Raw genomic sequence first — 14,830 nt, 5'->3', positions numbered from 1 at the left:
TCAACATTTTCTTCTCCCATTTCTGTTTCATTATTCTCATTCGCAATTCTTGGCGTGAACTCACTCTTATATTTTTCTGCTAATATGTTGCATATTTCCTTTTTTTCATTCGTTAGCCGTCCTTCAGTTCTTAGAGGGCCTATTTCTAATCTCCCTTTATTCATCTTTTTTGCATAGGAGTAAAGTACAGTACTTTGGTGTTTTTTTTTTTATATTTTGAAGTGTCCTTTCTTCTAAGTCCCTTTTTTCATTTTCTTTCGACTGTATAATCTTTTGTTCTGCATTTTCTATCTTACATTTTATATCCATCATTTTCTACACATTTTTTCTTTTGAAAGATTTTTCTTTCACTTTCTAATTTTCTAAAATAAGATCCTTCTGTCTCTTGGTATGCATGTCTTTTGTTCATTGTTTTTTTTTTTTTTTTCGGTACATATTTTTCAACAATTTTCTCCATTATTTTGTACAGTATGTCCGTGTTTACCTGTACAGTATATTATCACTTACAAAATACATTTTTCCATTCTTTGTTCAATTCTTCATTTATTTCTGACCATTTTATATTCTTACATACATACATACATATACCAAGGCACTTCCCCCAATTTTGGGGGGTAGCCGACACCAACAATGAAACAAAACAAAAAGGGGACCTCTACTCTCTACGTTCCTTCAGCCTAACTAGGGACTCAACCGAGTTCAGCTGGTACTGCTAGGGTGCCACAGCCCAACCTCCCACATTATCCACCACAGATGAAGCTTCATAATGCTGAATCCCCTACTGCTGCTACCTCCGCGGTCATCTAAGGCACCGGAGGAAGCAGCAGGGCCTACTGGAACTGCGTCACAATCGCTCGCCATTCATTCCTATTTCTAGCACGCTCTCTTGCCTCCCTCACATCTATCCTCCTATCACCCAGAGCTTTCTTCACACCATCCATCCACCCAAACCTTGGCCTTCCTCTTGTACTTCTCCCATCAACTCTTGCATTCATCACCTTCTTTAGCAGACAACCATTTTCCATTCTCTCAACATGGCCAAACCACCTCAACACATTCATATCCACTCTAGCCGCTAACTCATTTCTTACACCCGTTCTCTCCCTCACCACTTCGTTCCTAACCCTATCTACTCGAGATACACCAGCCATACTCCTTAGACACTTCATCTCAAACACATTCAATTTCTGTCTCTCCATCACTTTCATTCCCCACAACTCCGATCCATACATCACAGTTGGTACAATCACTTTCACATATAGAACTCTCTCTACATTCATGCCCAACCCTCTATTTTTTACTACTCCCTTAACTACCCCCAACACTTTGCAACCTTCATTCACTCTCCGACGTACATCTGCTTCCACTCCACCATTTGCTGCAACAACAGACCCCAAGTACTTAAACTGATCCACCTCCTCAAGTAACTCTCCATTCAACCTTGCACCTCCTTCCCTTCTTGTACATCTCATAACCTTACTCTTACCCACATTAACTATCAACTTCCTTCTCTCACACACCCTTCCAAATTCTGTCACTAGTCGGTCAAGCTTCTCTTCTGTGTCTGCTACCAGTACAGTATCATCCGCAAACAACAACTGATTTACCTCCCATTCATGGTCATTCTCGCCTACCAGTTTTAATCCTCGTCCAAGCACTCGAGCATTCACCTCTCTCACCACTCCATCAACATACAAGTTAAACAACCACGGCGACATCACACATCCCTGTCTCAGCCCCACTCTCACCGGAAACCAATCACTCACTTCATTTCCTACTCTTAACACATGCTTTACTACCTTTGTAGAAACTTTTCACTGCTTGCAACAACCTTCCACCAACTCCATATAACCTCATCACATTCCACATTGCTTCCCTATCAACTCTATCATATGCTTTCTCCAGATCCATAAACGCAACATACACCTCCTTACCTTTTGCTAAATATTTCTCGCATATCTGCCTAACTGTAAAAATCTGATTCATACAACCCCTACCTCTTCTAAAACCACCCTGTATTTCTTAGATTGCATTCTCTGTTTTATCCTTGATCCTATTAACCATTACTCTACCATACTCTTTTCCAACTACACTCAACAAACTAATACCTCTTGAATTACAACACTCATGCACATCTCCCTTACCCTTATATAGTGGTACGATACATGCACAAACCCAATCTTACTATAAAAATTATATTTTCCATATCCTTCCCAACGTTTTGTGCTTTGATTAATTCTACGATCACTTGCTTTGGAATGGACCATTAATTCTATGACATTGTGATCTGAAATTCCCGTATTATACACTATTATTTCTTTAACATAATTCACCTCATTCACAAATACTAGATCTAGGACATTTTCCTTTCTTGTTGGAATGTGGTTTATTTGTTGCATATTATGTTCTAATAGCATATCTTGAAGCTTTTCAAATTGCCTCTATCTTCTGCGCTACTATTACTCTTTTTTTTTTATATGTATACATACAACCACTCTTCTATCCGTTCTTTCCAATCCACGAAAGGAAAGTTAAAATCTCCGGATAGGAGTATATTCCAGTCTTTATGGTTTCTACATATATCATCTATTTTTTCTATTATTATGTCAAACTCCTTTGTATTTTGGGGGTCTGTAAACTACAATATTCACTAGTTTTTCAAATGCAAATTCTACCGCAATCAATCCACATTCTGTGTTGCTGTATTTTTCACAGACTTTTCCTTGACTTATGTCTCTTCCAGATATTGCGGTTCCCCCTTAATTTCTATTTGTTCTGTCTGATCTATAAGTTTGGAAACCCTTTATCTGGTCATCACTGCCAGTCTTGGGAATACCATGTTTCACTTATATTTAATATATCTATTTTTTCAATTTGGGTTAGTTCTTCTAAGAACTTTTCTTTTTAGAGTTACTCGTGACTAAACTCTGTGCATTCATCACTACTGTATTATGGTTTGTGTTTCATCCCATTATTTAATATTGATAATAATATGGATTCTCCCATGCTTCCTTCCTGTTCTGATATGATATTCTTTTCTTCATTTCCCGGAATTCTGCCATTAAAACACCCTCTTGGAGGAAGTGTATTAAAAAAAAAGAATAAAAAAAAATATTCATTTTGAGAAATTAAAAAAAAAGTGATGAGAAAATACAGGTCTTCAATATTGAATGAACTTTGACCAGTATTAACTAGACTAAAAAGGAAAGAGTAGAAAAAGACGACAGAATAAACTATCCACCCACACATTGGGCACTCCCTTACCAATAACACATTTAATTTTGTCAGTTTTTTTTCCCCCCCCCCCCCCCCCCCCCCCGTTCATTTTTAGCTTAGTTTTTACTGGTCAAAGTTCATTCAATATAGAAGACCTGTTTTTTCTCATTACTTATCTATTGTTTTCCTTTCTCCACATAAATTTTTTTGGTTAATTTTTTTTTTTTTTTTTTTTAAATACACTACCTCCCAGACGGTGTTTTATGTTCCAACCTTTCATTAAGTAATAATATTTCTTTTCCTCCTAATGTTCAATTACCTTTAAATAAGAAAAATTTACGTTGAAAGCATGCTGCCACTATTTACATAGGACTCCATGCATGCCAGTAATAAGTGATACGGTATACCTCTAGAATGATATTAAGCAACTACAGTTCTTGCAGAGTCCCCTTGCCCAGTATAAAATTAGGGGGTGGTGCCCAGTGTCCAGTTTATCATTGATTGTTTACATTTTGCCCAGATTTCTGGGTATTCCACAGTTTTATCTGTTTGTGTAGTGAACGTTTTAGTGTGGTCAGCATTCGGACACTAGGCAGTCTGCGTGCTACATCTGGCCACAGTCCGCAAACAATTATATAATTTTTGGTGCCCGGATTAATATTAGTATTCTCAAAATCGAAATATAAAATAACAACTAAATGTGAAAACATAAAACGATTGTCAAGAGTATTACGTATCGTAGATTGACTGCATTGCGTCATCATTTGTGCCATTGAACACTAGCACTTTAAACTATTTCACATTAGGTCATAATAGACCTGCCCGTTGCAAGAGATTATCCTCTTTAGCCAAGGGCCAGAATAAAAAGACAATAGGATATATGAATATTAGTATTCTCAAAAGCGAAATATTAAATAACGATACAAGTATTGTGAAACAAAAACGATCGTTTAATATCTGACATCTCCCTTAGTAATATTACGAGCGTAAAATGAATGTACGCTCGAGAAAAACTCTAAATCGAAAATTGACTAAGGGAAATATACTGATAGGACAAATAAATACTTGAAAATAATATATTTCCCTACATTATAAACATACTTATGCTTAGTAAGCTAATACTGTATTTTAAAAATTTCTTGCAAGAAAAAAAAAAATTCACATGATGCAAGTCATACTAAGCAGATTACATCTCAGGATTGTGACATCATCACGATGGCAGAATGAATTCCTTCAAGGTAATCACATTCCACTCTGCTAAGAATTAAGTCACAAAATAGTGACATCATAATGTTTAATGTAGAAATGCCTTCCTTCCATTATAACTTTAAGAGTTGTTCGTTAATAAAGTAGGGGGAAAAAAATCTTTGATCCCTCAATGTACGAACATGGAAAGAAAACATACATAAATGTTCCCTGCTAATTACAGTGCGGGAAGTAAGAGCAGCTCGAAAGCTGGTCTAGCCCAACACCCAAAGTTTAACAACAGAAGAGCCATCTTGAAAATCAAGTTCAATTAAACTGTCCAAGTTGGACCAGCAAAAAAAAACTACCCTATACAATAACTTCAATAGTTGAAAGGCAGCGAAAGCTATTTCAGACAAAAGGTACTTCACCAAATTGTAGAATAAAGTAATATATCCCCCAAACAAATTCCCGAGGTGTTGACTTGATCAACGACAGAGAATTTCTGAAGAATGTTGGGAATGGTTCTGATAACCTACGAGTGATGGCGCTCATGTATGACCACGTACTGTCATGGCGGCTATCGCCACGAATTTGAATTTTCTGTCGTGCCGCGTCAAAACGCGAAATTTAAGCTATATATATATGTAACTACCAGGGAAGTTATATATTTAAATACCGTAGGCGTAATAATCTCTTGCGAACGAGAAAGAAGTCCTCCTGAAGGAGGACACCGCCCAAGAAAAGCTGTCTCCCAGCGCTATGGGAAAAAAACGTAGGCATAATAATCTCGCTTGCGAATGTGAGAGATGTCCTCCCTAAGGAGGACATTGCCTTAGACAAGCTTTTTCCCAGCTCTGTGCGAAAAAAGCATAGGCGCAACAATCTCTCTTAGAAGTTCCCCTAGAAGGAGGAACAAGCCTTGGACTTGCATTTTTCCCTTGGACTTGCATTTTCAGCTCAAGGGGAAGAACCAGTCTTCAGCGTCAAGCTGTCAGTAATTCTTACGGAAAGAGGGAATGTTGCTAAATGGCTGAAGTAGGGAAGCTCTCCCTCGGAAAGGGGAGCAGCCCAACTCCGGGGAAGGTTAACACTCCTTCATAAGGGAAGGTTCTCCAACCCCTGGAGGTGAACCTCCTGGCAGCACTCTATGCTTCCCATCAACAAGCTTTGTTCAAGTTGAAGGATGGCAACGAGTGCTACCTCGTAAGGTGGGCAGCTCACGAACTGTCACAGGAAGCGCAGTACATTGACCAGAGCGGCTGAAGCCATCGGTCTTCTTTCTACGTCGCTGCTATCTGTAGAAAAGGAAATAAAAGTTGTGATGAATTACAATTCATAACTCCGCCGCATAACATGTACTATTCGAGGGAATAAGTCACCTTACTTGGAAAAGAATTCCTCAAAAGGGAGCAGAACTATTATAAACTTTTAACTTAATTACTGAACAAACAGACGGGAGTGTTGAGGAACAGCTGGCCACCCACCTAGGGGAGGAGTATCAACACAATGACGACTCCGCTGGATACGTTGTCAACAGTAATTAAAGTTACAAGTATTTAACAACTTGAGAGTATGATCCCATATATACACGCATATATATGTATAAGATAAAAACATACGCAAAAGAATAAACAAAACAAAAACAATCAAGGCAAGTCTTTGCGGGAGAGAAAGGCAGCATGTCCGTCCTCTACCTAGCCATAAAGTAAAGTGGTTACTCAGCCCAGAGGAGTGAGTGAGCAGTAGTTATCCCTCACTAAAATAATCAAGGCTCGTCTTTCAGCTATACCAAAATAATACCCCTATAAATAGCAGAGGGTTTGTATTTACGCTGGAACAAATACAAATTACAGTACAGTACTTGAAAATTCGTCGTGTTGATTAGTTAAATATTTCATTTTTATTGGGAATTATTGATTCTTATTCATTTCTGATGTTAGGGATCAAACTTTTAAATAACATGGCAAACCTGTAAAAAGGGGAGTTCATACATGCATTTATGAATGTTTTGAGTGAATTCCCCCCCCCCCCTTTTTTTTTTTTTTTTTGATGGAAACAATTTTTTGGGTATACTTATAACTTGGCCATTTTTGTTGGAACTGTTAATCAAATCATGTTTTGGGGTGAAATTTAACTGCTGAAATTATTGTACGGTAGTAATGTGCATCAAGTAGATTTTACATATAATTCAGTAAATCCTTTAATTAATATTCGTATATTTGGCTCCCAATATTTTCTGTATTGTCAAATTAATTATTAGATGTGTTTTAGGTAGTTTTGATAATGAACAGTTTCCTATGTATTGGCTTTGATTAATGTAAGAGAAATAATTGATAGAGTTGCTTTTACAACTTTACTAATTTTTCTCTTTCTTTTTCAGGGACTGAGTGCAGAAACATCTGGGGGATTGTTAATTTGCTTGCCTCGAGAGCAAGCTGCTGCTTACTGTAAGGATATTGAAAAGCAAGAAGGATACCAAGCATGGATTATAGGTATTGTGGAGAAAGGTAATAGAACGGCAAGAATAATTGATAAACCTAGAGTTATAGAAGTACCTGCAAAGGAGAAAGATGGTGAACTTTGGTAGAAGATTGAAGCCTCTGAACGATATTAATTGATTGTTTAGTGAACAAGTCTTGTACTTTATTCCATTAAACAAGAATGTCTTTGCATTTGACAATGTTTCTGTTAAAACTTTCTTGCTTAAGAGAATGAAAAGACACTCCAGCTCTACTGACTGTGAAATATAGTTATTGTAGGTTATATGATCACCAATGATTTTTTCCATTTTTATATATAGCCTAAGTGTTACAATTGGGCCTTATTTTTTTCTTTCTTCAGAACTTCTTATGGGAAATTTCATAAGAATCAACAAGTTCATATAAACAGACAGTTCACTTGTTTCTTGAAAAACTTTGCTGAACTAATTTTTCAGTCATTATGATATATACTTTATTTACTGTACTTACAGAAGATATCTTTTTTATTACATTAATGTTAATTTTACCATCACATACTATGCTCGCTTATGTTTTCATAGCAATGATTGTATTTTTACCTTGTAACATTCCTTTACGTAGTATCATGACTCAAGGTTGTGGTTGTAGAGGAAATGAAAAAATGTTCCTTTAGCAACAATTTGATTACTTTGCTTAATCATGCAACTGCCACATTGTCAAGCAAAACATTTGTTGTTTTCTTCATTTAAAGGAATTGTGATAACTTGATCTTGTGGTGTTGTGAATTTTCAAAGTATGAGGAGGGAAAACTGGAGATACAGGATGGATGACGTTATGAAGGCCAATTGATAAAGTTCTAACGAAGGGTGATTGGCTAGAAGTTGTTTACCATTTTGCAACTGTAGTATTCTCTTGTCAGGGTCATGCAGATTATAAAGAAAAAATTTACTTGTGATTTTATTTCATTCCTATTGAATTAGTGTGTGGTTAAAGTAAACCTTTAAGGGTATCTGCAGCCTAGAAAATAGCCTTATTTGGTCACACAGCCATTTTCTATTTTTACGCTGTATAAGGTCTTTTCTATTGCTAGATGAAAGATTGTCATTTAGAAACTTCCTTATAGGTAATTCCGTCGGCACATATATACCCAGAATTTCATTATCTCGTCCATAGCGACGACTGAAATCACAACTTCACAAGACTTTTCAAAACCTACATTTATATTCATCTTTTATAGTTTTCTGTATGACACGTTGGGCAACAATAACGTGTGTGAGAGCACATGTTCTAATTAGTCTTTGTGTTGAGTGCATAACATATTGGCTATATTGCTAGTTCGTTGATACCATTACTTGGGTACTCTGCAGGGTATGGGTATAAAACTACTCATAACAAAGAAAAACAGAGAAAGAGGATGTCTGGATATAAGGCAAAAAAGGAAAGAGGAATTATGAAAAGATGGTGAGGACAACAAACCAGGTGCATTCTAAAGCAACTGAACCTGGCAACTATGAAATCCCTCCCTCCATAAGCTTTTATCAAAGGTTTTAGCGCATCATAAGAGGGTATTATATATATTTAGAAAGAAAGGGGACCAGGAGCCTTGTAGCGATCATTTATGAGCTCTATCAGCGAATTTGAGTAAAAAAAAAAATCTAAATGAATTTTTCTTAATGCATTATTTTTTTTAATTTCAAATTCTATCTACTTTGTTAGTTTTAACGATTCAAAAATCTTTTTAATACCTTTTGAATTTAATCCTCGCTTTTGTTTTTTTAATTAAATACAAGTAAAGTAATAGTTTGCATTCTATATACAGTATATTTGCTAATATTTATTTTTTTCAAGAAATGAGGGAGAAGGTAGATTTTGAAAAACAATAAAACAAGGAAAAAGTTCATTAAAAATAAAAACTATCCACTCGATTCGAGTAAAATTTGGGGAAATAGTTATAAACACAATCAAACTGTGAATCCAAAAACTGTAGCTCAAAAACAATTTTCGAGCCCGCCGATACCCTAAAGATATGTGTGCTCCTTAAGTGAAAGGAATACATAGTGTAATACTTCCCCATAGGAGTTTACTGCTCTAAGAGTAGTGTATGTTCCTCAGCAAACTTTTAGACAATGCTAAGGTTTGTTACAATATTTTTTTGAACTTTACTTCATTGCTTTTTGTATGTGGTTTTCTTTACCAACTTAGCTGTTTGATATCTTTAACCATACCTTGCTCCATTTTCAGTTCTCATTTATAGACATATCTCTTGAGGGAGTCCTAATCATTTACAAAGCCAAACTTTCAGATAACCTTGAGAGCAAAATGTTACTCAGATATTTTAAACCACCTCAGTTACTCATCTATGATGATAACTAACCTTAGATCAATTTAGTACTACAGTAATTAATTCAATCAGTCATGGAGCTTCTTGTGAAGCTCCATGCTTGTCATGCCTCGTGCTATTATTATTTCTGTGTCCTTCATAAGCCAGGCCAAGGACTACAAATTTGTGAATTTTTCTTTTGACTTGACATTTTTGTGTTCCCCTTTTGTTTGTTCACACACATTGGATTCATTTAGTTCAAGGTAAACAGATTACAGTGATGCCTCGCAACACGGAATTAATTGGTTCCGTAAGGGCTTTCGTGAAGTTATTTTTTCGTGTAATTACAACAAAGTAAAAATACAGTAATAAAAATATGGAATATTACCTTTGGAATGAGTCTATGTCCGAGAGCAAAGTGCGGGGCGGTAGAGGAGGATGAAAACGGCGGAAAACGTTTGTGTACAAGTGGCAGAAAACGTAAACACTTAACTTTACAAAACAAGACTTATAAATGACAGAAAACCTTAACACTTAATTTCAGGGAACGCATTTACAAATGGCAGGAAATATTAACACTTATCTTTACGATAAACTTGAAATAAAAAAAGAAAATTTTTACTTTACATTTTCTACTCTCTAATTTTAATTACACTGCGTATTTTCTTCATCGCTGCCACTTTTCTTTCATTTCTTAGCTGGCGCTTGGTCTGCTACTAAAGGCCTCTTGCTAAAATATTTGTCCAAAGAAGCTTGTTTCTGCCTGCTTCTTAAGATTTTCCTGAAATAACTCAGGCAAACTTCATTACAGTACTCTAGCGCACGACCTGTGAGAATTTTTTCTGGGCGTCTCTTCTACGAGAGTCACCATTTTAAAGTAGCCATCTAGACCCTCTTTAATTTCTGCCATTATCAGTGGGTCATCCTCCTCGCCCCCGCTGTACTCTTCCTGAATGATGTTCACTCGCATGGCCTCCAACTCCTTCAGGTCATATGTCGTAAGTTCCTCTTGATGCTCCTCGATAATCTCATCAATGTAGGCCTCTTCTACTTCTAGACCCATGGACTTCCCGAGTGTAACGATCTCGGCAACTTCAGATTGAGAAACAGGTTCAGGATCGTCAACATTTTCGGAATCGTCTTCAGTTTGGTCTGCGTGAAAGCCCTCGAAATCTCGTGCGGAGATGGCATCAGGCCACAGCTTCTTCCAAGCAGAGTTCAAGGTGCCCCTCAAAACCTCCTACCATGCTTGATAGATCATTTTGAGGCATATGACAAAATCAAAATGCTCCTTCCAAAATTGACGAAGGGTGAGGTTTGTGCTCTCAATGATTTTGAAACATCTCTTGAAGAGACATTTTGTATAAAGCTTGAAATCACTTGCTGGTCCATGAGCTGGAGGTGAGAGGGGTGGTGTTCGGTGGGAGATAAGAGAATCTTGATGAAGGAATACTGTGCTGCAATATCTTCATGGAGGGAGGGAGGGTGAGCAGGGGCATTGTCCAGCACCAGCAGGCATTTCATAGGGAGGCGCTTCTCTTCCAAATACTTTTTCACAGTGGCCAAAACAAATATTTATCTACTCGATAAACAATTGTCTTGTTGCCCAGGCTTTTCCATTAGCCCTTCAAAACACGTTTAGATGTTCCTTAATGACTTTGTGGGTCTTGAAGGCTCAAGGAGTATCGGAGTGATACACCAGCAGGGATTTCACCTTACAATCCCCACTGGCATTTGCACAGAGTGCAAGGGTAAGCCTGTCCTTCATAGGCTTAAGCCCAGGTAGCCTCTTTTCTTCTGTGCGTTCGATGAGGCATTTTCTTCCACAAAAGCCCAGTCTCGTGGCGATTGAGGACTTGCTGGGGACTGTAGCCTTCCCGGACAGTCAACTCGTCGAACTTCTTAACAAAGGCTTCGGCCGCTTTCGTGTCCGAGCTTACAGCCTCCCCATGACGCACCACTAAATGAATGCCTGAGCGTCTCTTAAATTTTTCAAACCACCCCCGAGAAGCCTTAAACTCTGGGGGTTCCTACGTCGGCTTCGGCCTGAGCAAGCATGAGATCACCGAAAATGGCGCTGGCTTTCTGGCAGATTATCGCTTCTGTGATGGTGTCTCCAGCCATTTCTTTGTCCTTTATCTAGACAAGCAGCAGTATCTCCATTTCATCGTGGATGTGGCTCCTCTTGCTGGAGAAAACAGTCACGCCTTCAGAAGGTGTTGCTGCTTTGATAGCTTCCTTCTGCTTCAGGATCGTTCCTATCGTAGACGGATTTTGGCCATATTCCTTCACGAGCACACTTAACAGCATGCCAGCCTCGTATTTCTTGGTTATTTCCACCTTCATCTCCATGGAAAGCATCATCCTCTTCTTTCCCTTGACATCAGTGACTTTCTTGAGACCTGTGGCTAATAATGTATTTTAAGTATCACACACGATAATATGTACTGTAAAATTGTTACGAAAGCGAAACCACAAACACTAAGTCAATGCGTACGATACCGCTGCCGGAACGAAAAGACATAGGAACGCCAATGCGTAGATGCATGATGGGATACAGTATAGTAGATGCTTACCAATAGGAGAGCAGGATCTCATGGTGGTAACTAGCATCCGAGTTTACGGGCTGGCGGCGCAAAAATTTAAAAATTGTCTGGGATACGGTCGGGCTCCCGCTCCGTACCACCTTTCGTTGTCCGAAACATTTTTCGTAATCCGAGTCGAAAAATTCTTATCTCCTTTCGTGAAGTGAAAAGTTCGTAAGCCGATTCTTTCGTAGCTAGAGGTTTGACTGTATGTTTAAACAGTAGATTAATTTTATTCCAGCTCTAGCCTTTGAAAATTACCATTAGATTTTATAGAATTTGTAGTGAACTTTATACTATTTCAATCACCATAAATAATTATTGTTTGATTTAGTGAACTGTTCTATTACCATTTCATAATGATTAGTGTGGTGATAAAACGTTTTGTTGATGTATATAAACCTCAAACAAAATACTGTGCACTAGCCTTCACAATTTTTTTCTTCCATCTGTTCATCTTCAATGACTAAAGAACTTTGATTAAGTATTGATTAGAGTTAAGTAATGCCTCTTGATACGAAAGTTTCTACATACGAAAAATTCATGATACGAAAAAGAGATAAAGATTTTTTTCGCTACATATTACGAAAAACCACTTGTGATATAAAACTAAATTTCCCGGCTGCTGAGAAAATAATTTTAAATTGTTCCGTAACTGAAATACAAACCAACATTATTTATAGGGGTATTACTTTCGGCGAAGCTGAAAGGACGAGCCATTAAAATTTAGCGAGGGTTAACTACCCATCCCGCTAGTTGTACCTGTGATTGAGCTGTCACTTTGCTTTTCGCTTGGATGAAGAGTGGTTGTCACCGCTCTTCATCCTCGCCTTTTTTGGAATGTCTGTAATCTTTGACTTTTTAACTTATATAAAACATATGAAAACATAATTAATGTTTTTATATGTATGTTGTAGGTTTTCTTTTCAGTGTTGTGCTGTGTGTGACAGCATAGCACGACAGGTTCTCAAGGATGGGAGAACCTTTCTTCCTTGGTCTTCAGTCTTCCCATTGGCGGATGGCCTTCCGTGCTACCCGGCAGCCGCTGCAGGGGAATCGTCATCGTTAGGATACTCCTCCGTTCGGCTGTTATTACCGCCTTCCCTCTACTTATTCTTAGAAGAATCTGCTGGGGGAAGGGAGTACGGCCGTTTACTTGTGGGCAGCTGGCAGTATACTCCGCGGGGTTAAGACCTTTCCCGTTCGCGGGTTAGGTTGTGCTTCCTAATGGTTTTCTTCATTAATCAAATAAAGTTATAACTGTTGTAATTTAACTTTCAGCTTCATCTGTGGGGTCCCAGACCTTCCCGCCGAAGGGTTGTGGTTCTCTTGAGTAGTTATTTTTCTCAGCTGAATCAATTAATTGTAATTCTTTTTTTCTTACAGTTTTTACGCTACTGCTCTCCTCCCATCGATGTCGACCGGGGAAGGGAGTGCATAGTCCTTGATTTGTGTCTGGTCTCTTGGTGGACACCTTTCCCGTCTGCGGACTAGGTGCTCCTCCCAAGGGAGTTTTTCGTTTCATAATTTATTTTATTTTTCCTCAGTTAGCGATGCCATTCTTCTTTGTTCAGCTATGATAGCAGACGTAGAGAAGCAGTGCCTTTCGTCCCGGGGGAATCTGTATTCACTGCGTCAGCAACTCCTGATCATCACTCTAACCTCAAGGAACTAGCTCTGGCTACGTTTTCTCAGGTATCTCGATGCAGACCTTCAACTTGAACAAGGCTTGTTAGTGGGAAGCAAAGAGCGCTGCTTGGAGGTCCGCCTCCAAGGGTTGGATTTCTTTCCCTTCCGAGGGAGTTTTCCTACCCAGATGTAGAACTCTGTTTCTCGCTTCCGAGGGAAAACTTCCCTTCATCATCTCTTGTCTCTCCTGCGAGGGCTCCCCTTTCCAGTGAAGGGGCTCTTTGGAGACCTGCTGATGGTCGGCTTGCTGTTCGACATCTGGTTGGTGGCAGAAGTCCTCGCCGTGAATGTCCTCTTCGCCTAAAGGGTGGCTCCTCCTTCATCGGCGAAGAGACACCTCTCACATCCTCGCCTCCACAGTCTTCCTCTTCGGAAGAACCTGTCCAGCCTGCCTCTTTTGGTTACTGACCTTTGCTTCCATCATTGGCCTTTCCTCAACAAACTTCCATTCATTCGTCGCCTGCAAGGGACCGTTCTCGATCTCCTCCTGTGTACGTGTCTTCTCACGCGGGTCACATTTCTCAGCCTGAGCTCTCAGATGCAGTTCATCGGCAGTGTTCTCCATCTTATCAGGCATCTGCTCGATGTTCTCCTGCTCATCGGGTTAACCATCGACCTTCAACACGAGAATTGCCCACCGTCCTGTCAGCTCGTAGATCACCTAGCCATCGCATACAGCTGACGATTAGTCCAACCTCTCGTAAATCGCTTGCAGTTCGGAAGTCGCATGTTCTTCCATTTCCCTCTCGGGAATTGCCTGCTACGCCTGAACCGCTTGCACTTTGACAATTGCCGGCTCTTCCAGCTTTTCCAAATCGCGTACTCGTCAGCGTCGAGAACGATCTCCTACCCGACAGCGTAATCACGTGTCTCGTAACCGAAACGCGTCGATCACCATCAGAGCGTAAAGCGCCCGACAATGCATGAATCGCCTTAGCGTGAAACATCGGCCCACCTCCTCGTCCAGTGATTCGTAGCTCGTCGACGCTTAAACTCTCATCGCTCAACAAGCCAACGTTCGGCTGTTGCTCAGAGGGTTTCAGTCTAACGCATCTCTCTCCTTCGGAATGCAATCTCCTTCCAGGCCGTGAATCGCTCAGCCTTCACAACACTCACCTGCTCTAAATCTCACCAACGCTTCCATTAGCTTGTGAATCGCCTGACCATTGTCGACGATCGACATTTCATGTACCACCTAAGCGTTCCGTTACACGTGAATCGCCGACGCTTCAATCAGCTCGTGGATCACCTGACCATCGCCAACGATCAACAACTTGTATACCACCTAACCGTTCGGTTGCATGTGAATCGCTAATCATTCGACTTATCAAGCTTCTGCTATGCAAGAATCGCCGAGAACGTGAGAATCGCTT

The 14,830-nt window shown here is 39.3% G+C and overlaps 1 protein-coding gene across 1 annotated transcript in view; it reads left to right on the top strand.

Annotated features, from left to right (window-relative positions):
• The window catches only part of Sps1 (inactive selenide, water dikinase), an 80,585-nt gene extending 72,774 nt beyond the window's left edge, over window positions 1-7,811 (top strand). Inside the window, exon 7 of the mRNA XM_068388528.1 lies at window positions 6,785-7,811. Within this exon, the coding sequence (XP_068244629.1) occupies window positions 6,785-6,991 (207 nt within the window). The 3' untranslated portion in view covers window positions 6,992-7,811. The remainder of the gene's footprint in view (window positions 1-6,784) is intronic.
• Window positions 7,812-14,830: the final 7,019 nt, after the last annotated feature.

Source organism: Palaemon carinicauda, chromosome 15 (genome assembly GCF_036898095.1).
Source record: "Palaemon carinicauda isolate YSFRI2023 chromosome 15, ASM3689809v2, whole genome shotgun sequence".
NCBI lineage: Eukaryota > Metazoa > Arthropoda > Malacostraca > Decapoda > Palaemonidae > Palaemon > Palaemon carinicauda.
Note: the sequence above shows the minus strand (reverse complement) of the source record. Positions and strands in the feature narration are given on the sequence as shown.